This window comes from Neltuma alba, unplaced genomic scaffold, assembly GCF_004799145.2.
Source record: "Neltuma alba isolate B1F8T4 unplaced genomic scaffold, ASM479914v2 tig00011239_pilon, whole genome shotgun sequence".
Taxonomy (NCBI): Eukaryota; Viridiplantae; Streptophyta; class Magnoliopsida; order Fabales; family Fabaceae; genus Neltuma; species Neltuma alba.
The window spans coordinates 210,397-226,466 of record NW_021635958.1 but is presented as its reverse complement, the minus strand read 5'-3'; the positions used below and the strand labels follow the sequence as shown (position 1 = coordinate 226,466).

Here is a 16,070-nt window from a genome sequence, read left to right as displayed (position 1 = left end):
TTGAATAGATGTTTCACCTTTTTTAATTTTTTTTGGCTGCCTTGACTACTATGTTCTAGAGTATTAGGTATGTGTCATTTTCCATCAGCCGATGATGACAAGTTAAATAAATATCCTTTCCAGATAGACTTCACTGTTTGAATAAACATGGAGCTCGAAGCTCAGAAAACACCAGTTTCTTGAATCTTCGAAACCGGAGGATGCCCACAGAGTCTGTGGCTCAAATTATGGTGCTGAGTATTATATTTTTAATTCGGATCCATGTCGTTTAGTGGGCTTTCCGGTAGGATGCTTATCTTAGGGGTGATTATTGGAATATAATATCGCGGAATGGATCATGATGGGAGGATGAATTAGTACCATATTCTTTAAACCAATGTGTAGTGCTCTCGAAAAGCTCCCACTTTATCCTCATTTATATGTTGTGAGTTGGCTTTTGTGGTAGTGGTTCATATACGTGATGTGAGGATCGATTTGTCCATTTCTTGAATGTAATTTCTGCTTCAAGGATTTTAGTTTAAAATAGATTTATACTATGAATTTTTGAATTGATCCAGAATACGAAGTCTTTAATAAGCACGATAAACATAAGCTAATTATTGTGTGATTTCTTCCTTTTATTTTGAGATGTAGATAGAAAAAAAGCTTTTGCATTACGGGGGCATCAAAATTTATACGTATGGACTACAGTTTCCAGAAAGATTAAGGAATGAGATAAATCATAGTTGAACTAGGGTTTAGTTTTATCCGAAAATTTTTGCATACAAGCTATAGATGTTTGCATTTTTTTTTAATTTTATGTTGCTCCAAATTCATATTAATTATTATACTTAGTAAGCACTCGAAAAGCAAATAATAATATATTTTTATAGTAATTTCTAATTTAAAATTTTAAAATTTAGTAGTTATTTTTTTTTTTTGAGATTTCTCCTGTCATCCTACTTAAAATGATGGACATGGATCATGAAACACGTGATAAACAAATACCCAAAAAAAAAGAGGAGATAAAAGTAAATGATATTAAACCTTCATTATATAGGACGAAACAAATTCTTTTAACATACCTATTTTATATTCTATAAATCAGGATTAAAAAATAGTTTTTAAGCTACTGTGCCTAAATCAAACTCTTAGTTACTATTGAAAAATAAAAAAGTAGTAGTATTAAATTTTTCTGTACGGTAGGATAGCCATGAAAACAGACTTTATTTCATGATCACCTAGGTAAAATTATTTCTCAACTTGGTACAGGCAATGCTTTTTTTTTTTTGGAGAAAAGTTCACTTTGCTCTTCATATCTTAAGAGAGGTTAATCTCTACTCCTGACAAAAAAAAAAAATCTCTACTCCCAATTAAAAATACTCATGATGTTTCAACCCCGCGGGGTTAGGTCCACTGGCTCGGGTCGTCCTAGCTTAATCACGGATCTCGGGTTCGAGACGTGTGAACGCAGCACTCCAAGGGGTCAGGGGGCGCGTCCGTATAGATCCTTGCAAGCTCCCGAATCCGGATTAGTCTGGGGACGTTGTCACGTCTGAAAGATCCCTATTTCCCTGGGATACTGGATGGAGTAATTCAAAAAAAAAAAATACTCATGATGTTTCAGGAGAAAAAAGAATAAATATTTTTTAAATTTGAATAATTTTATGTAGGTCCCAGACTTTTCAGTTTTTTCCCAATAAACTGCATGAACCTTTTTAATTACAACACGCATTTATTTAAAATGAAATGGCTGGGTGTCCTCCTTTTCTCGCCGCGGCATGCCTTGGGGTTGATTTATGCCTGGGCCCCTTATTTGTTAATTTGCATAATATTCGTAAGAATTAGTAAGATAACCACCTTATCTTGATCCTTAATTTATGTCTACGTCTTTTCGCTTTCACTTGGATGGCATATATTAGGTACAATTCAGGCTCCAGCTGTTTCTATACTTTTTTAAATCATGATTAACCTAATCGATTTTTTTTCAATAAATTAAATATTCCGTAAAAATTAATCTCTCCGTTTGATAATTTTGGTATTTAATATATACTTCTCATAGTCTCCCTTGCAGCATACAGAGTACAAATGAGCAATATAAATCTATATGGGGGTTGGCAACAATTTAAGGGATTTGCACTTATTTAATTGAGGGATATTCGTTATTAAATTATGATTTAACGGTGTTGAGGGAGGAATTACAAAATTCTTTTTTTAAAAAATAAATTAAAGTATCTAATTATGACTTCTTCCTCATTACCATTAAGTCACAATCGAATGGCTAATAATCTTCAATTGAGGGTATCTAAATCCCAGTTTAAGAAAACATTTATTTGAAAAAAAAATTGGACAACACCAACCCATCTTGAGACATCGGAGTACTGATCCACGAAACTAAAGAAGATAAGACTTTTTATTTTTTTCCTTTGTATAAAGAAATATGCAAGGTAAGCAATACCAATGATTTTACAACTTAAGAAATATACTGAAAAGGACGTCCGGGTTTATCAGAATCAATTTCTTCTCTCACAAGAAAGAATCCCAAAAACCAGATTGAAATGAAATAAAAATGATAAAGGACGATGTAGAAAGAAAGATAAGGAAGGAATAAGAAAAAGTTGAGCTTTAGCTTTGGCCGCATATTCTTCCTGTTAAAGGGATATCCAAGTGTCCATAGCTAAGGATCAATAAGGCAAAGCATCATGAGTTTACACTTTTGGCTCCCAAAATTAGTATCAGAACTTTTTGTCGTCTTCATATAATGATATGCATCTTAGAAAAATGAAAACAAAGTGAGATCAATGGGCTGAGACTCCTCGTTAGGAACTCATTATTCTTTGAGCCCATGAGCTGGGGACCATCATTAAAGCATTCCAAGCAGTGCTCCCATTGGCTTTCCTCTGTCCTTTCTCTTTTCTGGGGCTTTTCATTCCACTGTTATCACCCACCAAGAGCAACCTATTTACAAGGCTTGAATTCAAAATCTTGTTCAATTAATTACCTTTCATTTGATCTAACTCTGATTGGTATCTGATGTCATAGTATTGCTCTTTAACCCAATGCTTGATCGTGCATATTCTATTGATAAATTATGTAGTAATACTTCAAATCTTCACTGTACAATAGGGCTTACAACCCTTCCCTAATCACAACTCTTTTCCTTCTTCTTGGGTCACAGTTATGGCTGCTAAGTTATTCCACAGTCTGCAAACATAACCCAGAAGTTATCCGCCAAAGATAATTACTTCCAAATGCAGGGCACATGAGCCAACGTTGGAGGATCTTTCCATGTAGTGTATCTGGTCTCTCCCTCCCTGGACACCCAAACACATGGTGGTCCACCTCAGTACAATTTCGTAAATCATGCTTCATACATGATGTTTGAATTTATACAGCTAAGTTATGCGGAAAGGAAAAGCATACGCATAATATTTATTTTGACACAGAGCAAACTGGGGGTAAAATCAACAACAATAAACTCGTGCTAACGGATGAGATTCCATAAATAAGGGAAATGGGTAAGTAAACGTTAATTCCTTTGTTTGAAAAGCAATTGTCATTTTGAAATGACTTGAAGAAACTCACAGAAAGCCTGATAAGTTTAGAATTAGAATTTCACTGAAAGCAATTGCATGGCTCTAGAATGATGTGTGGTGTTTGTTTTCCAGTGGGAGTGTGAACATGCTAAGCATAGGTGTGGAGGTGACAGAGGAAGTACCTTCCTTCTAAGGACTTTATGACAGAAGGGGTTTGGCATGTGACTTGCCTGGGCCACTGCACAGCTTATCTCATGTGACCCTTTTTACTTGTGCTCTCAAGTCTAACATGTGGTCCCACCTTGGACCCTCTTGATTGGGACGCTTCTTTCTGCATCCCAATCCTCCATGAATTATATCCCACTGGTTCTTTCCCTTTTGTGCAGCACAGCATCATGGACAGCCCATTTCTCAGTTCTCACATTTTGTCATCAGACACACTCACCTCCTGATTCTTCACTTGTCCTCATCAGTCCAGAGAGGAATGCAGACAAAAAGTCTTTGATCATTCATTAGAATCGTGGCTTTAAGATTTCGTTTACAAACATATTCTAAGATTTGAAACCTATAAAACAAAGATATGCCACTGTTTCTAAGCCTCTACCAAACGCAATAATCATTCCCCATCCACCCCATTTCTCCTAAATACCTCTACATTATAATCTAATTAATTCTAGAAACATAAGATTGGAATGTTACGGGATGGAACATTCAAAATATGGTTTTTAAAATGTTGCATCTGTTCATTTGGACAAAACTTGTGAAAAGTGGAAATGAAATCAAGTCCAACCGTACGATGACTCTTTCCAACGACATGTGAAACAGAGGCGTAAATTCAACATTACAACTATTCACGGTGGAAATAATGATTTGGCTGGAGGAGCCATTCTTTTCAACGGCGAATGAATTGTTTGCATTCTGCACCATCATATGTATTTGTCATCTGAGAAGTCTTTGGTTCAAAAGCCAACGCAAAGGTAGGCATGTAGTCTTTTGGAACAACAAAGATGGAATCTCCCCTGTAAGCTAGCAGAAAAGAAAAATGCTGGCATGTAAATGTACTCTCTCTCTCTCTCTCTGCTCTTCACTATATATTTCTTTAACTTTGGGCAAGTAGTTATATGGCACCACAGTTGGTGACTTTCTCTGGGAATCTGTCTCTGCATCATTAAAATTCGCTACATTCTAGTTCTGATGTACTTGCCTAGTCTATAATAACTCCAGAGACCTAAAATTCTATAGGCCTATGTTTTTTGGCTTTCGTTGCATGCCTAACACAGAATTGTCACTTGTAGTGTATCCTTTTAGAGCATCAGTACAGTAAGGTGATAATCCTGCTTTTCGCGTAAAGGTTTAGGCTTTGAATGTATTAGTATTAGATAAGCATGGGTTCTTCCAAGCAGCGGAGAGTCAGTGACACAGGGCATCTATGACTCACTTTAGCTTCTAACTTTTGTGTTTTGGAAGTAGAACAGGTTTGGTCTATGTTCTGGCAGGCATTTGGAGATTCTTTTGGAATCTTTTGGGATTTGGAGTTTTCTCTGTCAGGAGAGTTTCTCGGGTTTAAGACCTTCAAAAGAAACTAGCAAGCAACTTACCTGTCCATTTCAATAAAGATAGCCTTTTAAGAGCAAATCTGCAACTTTTTCTCCTCCTTTCTTAGCTGGAATCATTCAAGAAAATCCACCGTTTGGTTTTCGAGATGCTAGAGTTTTAGAGTCTTACTTTCAAAGTTGCAGGTGTTCTGAACTCGTATGCTCACTAGGTACTGCTTCAGCTCGTTTGTAACAAACAATGCAACTAACAACCAGAGATATTGTAAGTTCCATCCGTCTATTATTAACTTCCGGTCATCACTCTTAACATTTATTCTTTGATATTACTGGCTGTTTTTGAGAGTTCCTCGTATTTTGATGGTAAATAGGAGCTAAGTATGCTTGTTTCGAAAGAGAATTTTATGTCTTCCTTCTGATAAACCCAATTAACAATGCGGTTGATCTGTTGGCAACAGTTACCTCTACTTATGGTGATCCAACTTCTATATCCCAACAAATCCAGCTCCACATTATATGGTAATCTTTACCCTCGTGTTACTGAACAAGCTTCATACCCTTCATGCTCAATTCCTTGATATTCCAGAACCATATACTATTGATCTTGGATTATTCTGTTTATCTGCATATCTATTGCAAAACTCGCTTCCTTATTAATCTTTGAACACCATGTGTTTGAAAATAGTCACGAGTGAGTCAATGAGAAGGACACTGGCTAGTTAACATGCTTGTCTGCTAACTGCAGCTGAAGCTCTGTTCACTTTCAAGATTACGCTTGGCAGTCCACAGCAAATCTCATGTAGTATTGCAAAATACCCAGGTGCTTTTCCTTTGTAAGATCCTTTTCTCTGTCTCTGACGATTTGTAGATGTAACTGCAAGTGTATGAATTTTAAAGGAATTATCTGGCATGAAATGATGATCCATTTGACATAAGACAAAACTGAAGTGCAGATCATAGGTTATCATCAGGTTCTCCAATCAATGCACAACAGATATTTTAACAAGATAGAAATATATTGGAGCTTAACACTAAATGATAAGGCCTTAAAAAAAAAAAAAAGTCTTCCCCTCTTACTATTTGATCGGAGAATTTACAGGAAACACTCAAGGAACTTTGCTTTTAATTCTTCAGTTCTAACATACTGGAAAATGTACAGCACAACAATAATCAGTCAAAATTTGTTTTGACTTTAAGGTCTAACGGGGTACCAGCAAAGATTGATGGGACAAATGAAGTTCCAACGCTTACACCTTTGCAAGAAGCTCAAGTTAAAAGACCTGGAGGAACGAGCGTTGCTGCCATTGTTGGTGGTGTTGCTGCTGCCGTACTTGTGATTGTCATAGTAGTAATTGTTTATGCCTGTTTGATGCGTGTTAAGAGATTAATAAGGCAAACATCTGACACTGCTTCTTCTTTTCCATCTCCAACTGGTAAAGTTTGGTAGATCTAGTGGTTCAATGTAGTTGACGCAACACAAGCACAAATTCTCAGATCTTATTTCTCTGTTTTTCGGACAGTTGAATTGGGAACACGCAGTACCTCACAGGACACAAGGCGGTTCACGATCATGGAACTTGAACAGGCCACAAGAAATTTCAGTGAAAGTAACCTTGCAGGTGAAGGTAGATTTGGTTTGGTTTACAAGGGTTTACTTCAAGATGGATCTATTGTTGCTATAAAAAGGCGCCAATATGCTTTGATTCACAGTTTCATCCCTAAGGTGAAACAAGGAAGGAGATGTCTCTGTATGCCACGGAAGCAGAGTTAGCTTCAACTTTTCATTAAAATTACTGTTAAGACCCCGCAACCAATTTGATCATTCTATTTCTCTCTTCCTTTTTTATTTTTAAATGGCGGGCAGGTGATGCAAATAGCTAACATTCACCACATCCATCTTGTCAAGCTTATTGGTTATTATGAAGATGGCTATCAACAGTTACTTGTGCATGAATATCTTCCCAATGGAAATGTAGGAAATCACCTATACGGTACTTTGACAATCTATCTTTCTGTATTATTGCATTCTCTTTAGCCTTATAATCCACCTAATCCTAATCAATGTTTTTTCACACATGTTGGCAAATATTTTTCCTTCTTTACTGGTACCTATTTCTCAATAGAATTAAAGAATGACGTAGTAAGTTAGGCTTAGTTAAGAAACATTCCAATCTTTGTCCACAATGCTAATATTTCAGCTCAAATGCTTGCTATGCAGACAATGAAGGTTTACCAATTGGAAGGTTAGATATGCAGCGAAGATTGTCTATAGCTTTGGGTGCTTCCAAAGGTAATTTCATGTTCTTTGTCGTAAGTTATAACTATTCTATGTTATAGTCAAAACAACATTATTTTCAACAAAACCGCTACTTAATTTGTCCCAGGAATGGAACATCTTCACTGCTTGGCTCCTCCAATGCTGCACACAAATTTTAGAACGAGCAATGTTCTTGTGGATGAAAGCTTCACCGCCAAGGTTTCTGATTATGGACTCTGCAAGCTGCTAGCTAACTCTGACCATGCTGGCTCATCCTCAAACACAGACTTCTTTCGTGACCCGGAGTACGTAGTAATTATATCTCCTTTGAAGGAATGGGCTTTGTTTTCCATCTTTCTCCCCATTCACTCGAGGCATATGGATCTTGTTTTTCCAAAGGTTGAATCAATCAAAGGATTTCTCAAAGACGAGCGATATATACAGTTTTGGGGTCTTCTTACTTGAATTGATTAGTGGACGAGAAGTGCATAAGTCAAACTCGGCAGAGAATCTGGTATTTCAGGTATTGAAACGCTCTTCCACGTTCAAAATTAGATGGACAAATGCCACGTTCATGTATGACTTAGATCTACTCTATGTCTTGGCTTTTGAAGGTTAACAACAGCCATGGCGTTTTGGAGGAGTTTGTGGACGCAACATTAGGAGGCCATGAAAAGCAAGCTGCGAAGAAGGTGATGAAGTTGGCGACGATGTGTCTAAACGAGAGTACTACAAGACCATCAATGGCACAAATTGTGCGAGAGGTGGAGCAGATTCAAAGAGAATTCAGCTCCTTACATTCTTACAACACTGAGGTGATTGGTGGGGTCACTCTTGGGAGTGATCTCTTCAAGTAGACCTCGGCTTGTTGCGATGTCAGTTTCACTAGTACCATTGATTTTTCCCCTTAAAATTATTGATATGGTCATTACTTGCGCACAGGCTATTGTAATAATCCTGCCGAGAATGGATATTCATTTGTAAAAGCATTCTTGGATCTGACTCTCTTAATTTCAGGCGCAAAGTTTCTAGCATTATTGAATCTGATCGCCTTGACTGACTTCAGGCGCAAAATATTCAAAAACTCCATTCCTTATTGTCAACTTAGCATTTACTGTACTTTGTCTTTTTTGATGTTCTCATGTCGGTAAATATTGATTATTTTTCGTCGCTGAATGCTACTCCGGTCCTAATTATAAGACCCAATTGACTTATTTGAGGAGATTAAGGAAGTAAGTTAAGTTGGTTATTTATAATAAATAAGTGTTGTCATTCCTAAAATATCATTGCTAATTAAGTATATTGGCTAAAACTATCATTATTAGAAGGATTATCTTGGAAAAAATACATAAATATAAGAGACGAAATGGATTGGGGTCTTATAATTAGGACCAAATAAAAAGTCAAATGGAGTCTTATAATAAGGACCGGAGGAGTATAATAATTATGGAAATGCTAGAAGGAAGAAATCAAGAAAATCTGAAAATGAGAAAAACCCGGGTTACTGAAGCTGCTGTGCATCTAAACGGCAATGAATGGCGTCGTTTGAGAACCCGGGAAGTTTTCCTACTTGAAGTCCAAAACAACAAAACAAAAACTGATACTCGCGCCGTTGGTTTACCAAGTCTCTGGAAAGCTGCGCTGCAGGTTGCTGAGAGAGAGATCTTACTCTCACACAGAGAAGCTTGAACACCTCCAGAATGCTACGTCGGCGACTCGTTGCTTTTCTTTTCCTCACTTCTCTTCTTCTCTTGTCCTCCTTCTCTCTCACTTTATGCAAGACCGTCGAAAACGACAACGATGACGAAGATCTCAGCTTTCTGGAAGAAGCTGATGATAGCTCTGCCTCCCACCATTACCCAGATCCGGATCATTTCGACGATGGTTCCGTCGGTGAAGATGATTTTGAGGACTTCTCCGGCTTCGACGAGTCGGATGCCGATGCGGAGGAATACAAAGAACCCGAGGTGGATGACAAAGATGTTCTTGTATTGAAGGAGAGTAATTTCAGTGACGTTGTGAAGAAAAATCAATTTGTGATGGTGGAATTTTACGCGCCCTGGTGTGGTCACTGCCAGGCTTTGGCTCCAGAGTATGCTGCGGCCGCCACTGAGTTGAAGGGCGAGAATGTGATTTTGGCGAAGGTGGATGCCACGGAGGAGAATGAATTAGCCCAGGAGTACGAAATTCAGGGATTCCCCACAGTCTATTTCTTTGTCGATGGGGTTCACAAGCCTTATAATGGCCAGAGGACCAAGTAAGTGCGATAATTTGACTTAGATTCGGCTATTTTTGTTTTCACGATTGCCATCATTTTGGTCTGTTTGATTGTTGAGTATCGTTCAGATTGGGACTTGGGATGGAATTGAGGATTTAAAAAAAATGAATTTTTTTTACTACAATTTCATGGCCAAGAAATCGTGAAACCATGAAATTGCTCTGCGCTAACGAATGGAGACATAATTTACACTGTAAATTTCCATAATTTTTAAATCTTGAGTACCTCGGCAAGTTTGAATTGAGCTAGTCTTACAATTATTTTACTGGACCTGAATTTCTTATTAAATTGCAGAGACGCTATAGTAACCTGGATTAAGAAGAAGATAGGACCCGGTGTTTCCAATATAACTACATTGGATGATGCCGAACGCATACTGACCTCTGAAAACAAAGTTGTTTTGGGGGTTCTCAACTCTCTAGTGGTAAGTATTCGGATTTCTTGAGCAGAGTTAATTTGTTCTCGGGTCTTCTATTTTTGTTTTGATTTTGTGTCACCTTTAAAACATGTCAACACGAGTCAGGATCATGCTGTCAGAACCAATCATGAAATGATATATTTTTGTAAGTAGATCTCTCAAGATGGTTTTGTCACTTCACAATGAAATATTATCATAATGTTGAATTGCATACTCAGCCAGTGAATATCTGTTTGAGCTGACAAACTTGTGTAAGCAGTCAACTCGTCGTGGTCGATTACTTGGGTCAAATTGGTGGGTCTGAGAATTGAAATCTTTGAATTTGTTAGTGTCTTACCTTATTTTATTCCATCAAATTATGCAGGGTCCTGAGAGTGAAGAGCTAGCGGCCGCATCCCGACTTGAGGATGATGTCAGTTTTTATCAAACTGTTAATCCTGATGTGGCAAAGCTCTTCCATATTGACCCAAATGTCAAGCGCCCTGCTTTGGTCCTGCTCAAGAAAGAGGAGGAGAAATTGAACCACTTTGGTTTGTTTATTTTTTTGTTTTTATCTCTTTTGGCTGAAGATCTGGTGTTTTTCCAAGAAAATTTGATATGTATTCATCATGTCTCTGCAGATGGCCAATTTGTAAAATCTGCAATAGCAGAATTTGTGTTCTCGAACAAACTTCCTCTGGTCACAACTTTTACAAGGGAAAGTGCCCCATCAGTTTTTGACAACCCGATCAAGAAACAGGTAATTGATGAATATAATATATTGTCGTTCTAGGAAGAAACATTTATTTGTATATTTTTAATTTGTAAAGAAGGACCCAGTGATCTTACTGACAATTTCATGCGTGCGAAACTCTTTCTTTAGCTGTTGCTCTTTGTGACTTCAAATGATTCAGAGAAGTTACTCCCAGTATTCCAAGAAGCAGCAAAATTTTTCAAGGGAAAGGTATATTTGTTTAAGGCTAGCCTTTTAAGATTCTGTAGAGTTCTTTTTCCGAATTGCAAATGTATCAGGTAAAAGAGGAAATAAGAAAATAATAACTTTGAATTCCTGTAATTTTTTACGTAAAAAACATAAATTTTAATCGTTTGCCCTAAAACATATTCTTCATTTTGGACAATAATTTATTTCAAGTTAAAATTATGTATTGCAGCTGATCTTTGTACATGTGGAACTGGATAATGAAGATGTTGGAAAGCCAGTTTCCGAGTTCTTTGGAATCAGTGGGAATGCTCCAAAAGTACTATTTTTCTCTCCCCCTTCTGCATTCCATTTCTTCGAAATTTCATTTCATTTCATTTAACTTGACATTAGTATTATGAAGGATTATATCCTTTGATTTATTCGGAAGTAAATTTAACCACTGAACTGCCCAATTCAGGTACTTGCATACACTGGAAATGACGATGGAAAGAAATTTGTGCTTGATGGAGAAGTGACTGTTGACAAAATTAAGGTACTTCTCTCTCTTCCTTGTCCCACTCCAACCCTGCTGGTGGTTGTACTGACATTCTGCAACATGGTGTGGAATATGCATATATGCTCCATTCTATGTTTATGGACACCGTGGTGGTAGGACTGTGGCTAAAACCAGTGGGTGATCCTTGTCTTGTTTCAGGCATTTGGGAACGATTTCCTTGAAGACAAGCTAAAACCTTTCTACAAGTCAGATCCAGTTCCTGAAAATGTAAGCCGTTACTTTTTCTCCTAGCCATCAAGTGCGCAACCATTTTGCATATTCAATAGTTTATTGAAAATTTTGGATGATTGCGCAAATATCAAGATGATAGTGGGGTCAACCTTTCCATCGACTACCTGTTAACATCTTCTTTGACTTGATGACAGAATGAGGGGGATGTGAAAATAGTGGTCGGGGATAACTTCGACGAGATTGTCTTGGATGAGTCTAAGGATGTTCTCCTTGAGGTACAATTCTGACACTTGTCGTTGCCAAGTCATGTTTGCCTCTGCTGTCTGCACCTTATCCAGGTTAATGTAATGGTTATCTGGGAAAAAAACTAGATTTATGCACCCTGGTGCGGCCATTGCCAAGCTCTGGAACCAACATACAATAAGCTTGCTAAACATCTACGAGGCATTGAGTCTCTCGTCATAGCCAAGATGGACGGAACATCAAATGAGCATCCAAGGGCAAAGGTAAACTCCAAATTTAACATGATGTATCTAGCACACTGAATCTGCTATGGCTTTACTATTGGAATGGCATCTTCGGCCCAACTTATATGCTAAGTGCCATGTAGCTAATGCATGTTTATTTATGTGTTCTCTGCAGACTGATGGATTCCCCACCATTCTCTTCTTCCCAGCTGGAAACAAGAGTTTTGACCCTGTATGTGTGTAGTAAAATCAGTGTATTTCCTTAATTCCTTTAGTCTGGTAACATATATGTATGCTCTTATCTTTGAATAATGATTATATGTGTGGTTCACTTTTGTGCACAGATTACGGTTGATACAGATCGTACAGTGGTAGCCTTTTACAAGTTCCTAAAGAAACATGCAGCAATCCCATTCAAGCTTCAGAAACCAACCACAAGTGCCAAATCCGCCAGTTCTGGTGCCAAGGAGAGTCAGAGTCAGAGTAGCAGCAACGATGTGAAGGATGAATTGTGAGGATATTTCAGTATCTTATTTTAGATAAAATCCAAGTTCCAATTTTCCCTCTCCTCTGTCCCAATATGAAGATGAAGAACAGGGTCCGGAAGGTGGAGAAAATAGAGGCGACATAGTTATATACTCTACACTTCCTTTTTCCTTAAATAGATGCCAACTTTAAACCTTTTAGATCCTTTTCGGGTGGCTTTTTTCAAAGAAGCCTCCCTATATTGTGGTTTAACAAAATCTTTTTTGGTAAAATAAATAATCAACAATTGAATCAAACTGCACAACTACCAGCGAGTTCCGAAAATCCAAAATGATCTGCATCCTTGAACCATGGCATCGAATATCAATACAACTTCAGCTTAATAACAAACTCATCGTCATCTTTGCGTCTATGAAACTTTATCTAAGTTGTGCTGTTCGTACTCATATGACTTCTATGTAATTTACCGGCGGCGTTCACAAGTGAATAGTCAGAATATCTACTGTTACGATTTGTTCATCGGTTTTTTCAAAAAACTTTTTGTGAATAAAAATTATATTGGATTCTAAGTAATTTGGTTTGATCTTGAAGATAACACAATGTGTCTTTTTATTATATTATATTATCATTTTATTTTCATTTTTTTCTACTGTTATCCATATGTTCATGGGGTAAACTCACGGTTTTAAACAAAAAGGATGATTTTTGACTCCTCAAATGAAGGGACGTTCGAAACCATAGAAAATCATTTGGTCTGGGAGTATGACGAAAAACCCAGCTTGAATGACATGACCTGAGAGAACGAATGGCCCAAAAAAAAAAGATGCGAGAAGGAGATGGAGAAAGACAGCTATGGGGTCTGCCGCCAGGTCATCCTCGCGTATAAAATAAGTAACTGACAGTAAATAAATAAAAGAGAGAACAATTAATTAAATGCAAAGATTTTGCATACAAATAGAGCAAAAATAATGCCAATTAAACCCTTGATTTTCACGGTCATAGTCAATATCATTAATATTGATATTAATATCAATTTAATACAAATTATATTTTACTGCCCACACTTTCTTAGATTCCATGAGATATATGAAAGATCCGCCTTATAAAATGCAAATTAATTTGAATATGTATGACACATTTTAGAGTTTATTTACACCAAAAGAAATACATTTTGATATAACTATCTGGTGATATCATTGTTCTAGATTTTTATACAACTATCATGTATAACTAAAGATATCTTTCCTCATATAATTTTTACATATAAAATTCGAACCCTAGAATTTGCCTAACTAAAGTCAAACAACTATTTTCCATCCAACCTAACTATATTCTAACAAAATAGATTGAGAATTTAAGCGAAGTAAAACTAATTGTTGGCGAAGAAGAGGGACTATAATTGTCAAAATCACTGTCCCTTCATGTTTAAACATTCTTCATAAAGTAATGACAGAAGAAGTTGACAGAGCAACAACGTGAAATCTCTCGGATTTGTGGCGTATTTAAAGCTCTGAGAGGCTCTTTTAATTTCATGAATTGATAATTCATAATCTTTCGCTACTCCCCATTCATTCACATTTCACATGCAACTTATATTTTGTTAGCTTGTTTTTCAAACCAGCATCTTATCTCTTTCGACGTGTCAAGATCTGAGTGGCCTGATATCCTAGCGTACCCCTCAATTTAGGCCCTCCGATATATGCCCCTCCCGCCTCCCCGAAGTCCTGCCTCTCCCTAACCGTCTTCTTAACCTGCGCGTTTACATTATATATATATATATATATATATATATATGATAGATAGATTCCAATTTCCCAGATCTACCTTCCGTCCTTCTCCTTCCAGTTTTGTTCTTCAATTACCAGATCTACATTCGTACTCTTGCTTCTGATTTTCAATTTTCTTCTGCAATGGCAGTTCCTGCTCGATTTTCTTTTCCTATGCTCTTTCTGCTTTCTTCGTTACTTCACATCAGCGTCTCCGCCGGTCCACCTCAGATCTCCCCCAGCCCTTCCCCCTCTTTGCCCGCCGTCTCTGCGTCTTCGTCTCTGGCTCCGTCTCCGTCTCCTCTCGTTTCCTCTTCTGCTCCTTCCCCTGCTCCTGCCAGTTCACCCTTGGGTTTCTCGCCTCCCGCACCTTCTCCCGACAATCAAAGTCCTACTCCCTCTCCCTCGCTCTCTCCCTCCCTGTCTCCGTCCCCGTCCCCGTCTCCGTCTCCTGCGCCGGAGCCTGCTGATGGTGATGTAGTTAGCCACACTGGTGTAGCCGACGAAGAAGGTCTAGTGGACAGTTCATCGGGAGGAATGAATGCTGGCAAGAAGGCCGGTGTAGCACTTGGAGTTATCGCGGCGGCCGGTGTGGTTGTGTTGGCGGCTTTGGTATACAGGAAGCGCCAGCAGAATATCCGGCGATCTCAGTACGGACACGCGGCTAGGAGAGAGATTCTGTAGGATGCTTTATACAATTGTATCTCATTGCTTTTGCCCGGAGGTTATGCTCTTCCAGCCGTCTCTATATTGTTACAATAGGTTCTTTTTTATACTCTTCTCCATGTTATATTCATCACATTGGCCCTACCTGATGATAGGAATTCATATTCATTCGAGATTCTTTATGTCGGTGATTTTGTGACTATTGAAACATTTGTTTCCGATCTCAAACTATCACTTTCTGATTTTTCGTTGGTACCGATTGTAATGGATGTGATGAAAATTCATTATGTTACGATCAATACGATTCCTCCATGGTCTCTACCGCAACTATGCTTTTTATTCACTCCTGGCAGTTTTATAGGACTCCTTATGTATCCTTTTATTATTGGAATCGAGCATTGAAAGAAATTGAAGTTGGTAGTACGAGCAACAGTGGCTCTCGGTTGGTTGATTGTAATTCTAAAATCTCACATCTCATTTTCATTTCATAGTTGAATTGGTTAATACATTCTCTGTGAAGTCGTCAATATGTTATGGATAGCAGCTGTAGGCGGCACGAATTTTAATGGCGGGGGTGAGAATTGGCACTCGCCAATTGGGGCCCCCTGCAGGCTGTATGCCTGGGTCATGGCCCACGGGTGATGCTGGAAACGATTCAGCCGAACTCTATGACGGTATTTACTATTCACGCTTTAGCGACATTTGTTTGGCGGGCAAAATCATAATCACCAGATATTTAAACTACAGTTTTCCCATAATAAAATTTATAGAGTAATTTATTATTCATTGTTGTCAATAAAAATAATCATTCTGTACTTGATATATGTTGTTTTTTAATTTATATTTTTAATAATTTTTTCCAATTGCTTTTGCTTTTGGGAGAATTTTCATCCTTTTATCATTTTGTATATTTTTTCTCGGTAGCTGGGTTTGTTCGTACTTAGAGAGTGACAAAAAAATTTAAAAAAAGAGACGCGTTGGACAAGTGAAATGAAAACTTTACGCATTAATTTTA

General features: G+C 37.7%; 3 protein-coding genes across 5 annotated transcripts; all 3 read left to right on the top strand.

The window, feature by feature from the left end:
• The first annotated feature begins 3,768 nt into the window (after positions 1-3,768).
• LOC114762671 (probable serine/threonine-protein kinase PBL28) lies at positions 3,769-8,459 on the top strand. 3 transcript variants are annotated; one of them, XM_028952211.1, is made up of 11 exons: positions 3,769-4,573; positions 5,255-5,333; positions 5,527-5,587; positions 5,814-5,901; positions 6,266-6,501; positions 6,589-6,791; positions 6,933-7,059; positions 7,287-7,358; positions 7,453-7,630; positions 7,725-7,848; positions 7,940-8,459. In XM_028952211.1, the coding sequence occupies exons 2-11, from the start codon at positions 5,310-5,312 to the stop codon at positions 8,180-8,182; spliced, it is 1,356 nt and encodes a 451-aa protein (XP_028808044.1). In that variant the 5' UTR covers positions 3,769-4,573; positions 5,255-5,309; the 3' UTR covers positions 8,183-8,459. The 3 variants fall into 3 exon arrangements, with proteins under 3 accessions (XP_028808044.1, XP_028808043.1, XP_028808045.1); XM_028952210.1 differs by lacking the exon at positions 3,769-4,573 and having other exon boundaries at positions 5,021-5,333; XM_028952212.1 differs by lacking the exon at positions 3,769-4,573 and having other exon boundaries at positions 5,302-5,333; positions 5,440-5,587.
• A 337-nt stretch (positions 8,460-8,796) lies between these two features.
• Positions 8,797-15,472, top strand: LOC114762655 (vegetative cell wall protein gp1). Its single transcript, XM_028952188.1, has 2 exons — positions 8,797-8,817; positions 14,531-15,472. Exon 2 carries the CDS (start codon positions 14,534-14,536, stop codon positions 15,071-15,073), a length of 540 nt encoding a protein of 179 aa, XP_028808021.1. The 5' UTR covers positions 8,797-8,817; positions 14,531-14,533; the 3' UTR covers positions 15,074-15,472.
• On the top strand, positions 8,926-12,880 carry LOC114762654 (protein disulfide isomerase-like 1-4). Its single transcript, XM_028952187.1, has 12 exons — positions 8,926-9,582; positions 9,898-10,027; positions 10,386-10,551; positions 10,642-10,760; positions 10,884-10,964; positions 11,173-11,259; positions 11,401-11,475; positions 11,638-11,706; positions 11,865-11,945; positions 12,042-12,176; positions 12,313-12,369; positions 12,482-12,880. Exons 1-12 carry the CDS (start codon positions 9,026-9,028, stop codon positions 12,650-12,652), a joined length of 1,728 nt encoding a protein of 575 aa, XP_028808020.1. The 5' UTR covers positions 8,926-9,025; the 3' UTR covers positions 12,653-12,880.
• Positions 15,473-16,070: the final 598 nt, after the last annotated feature.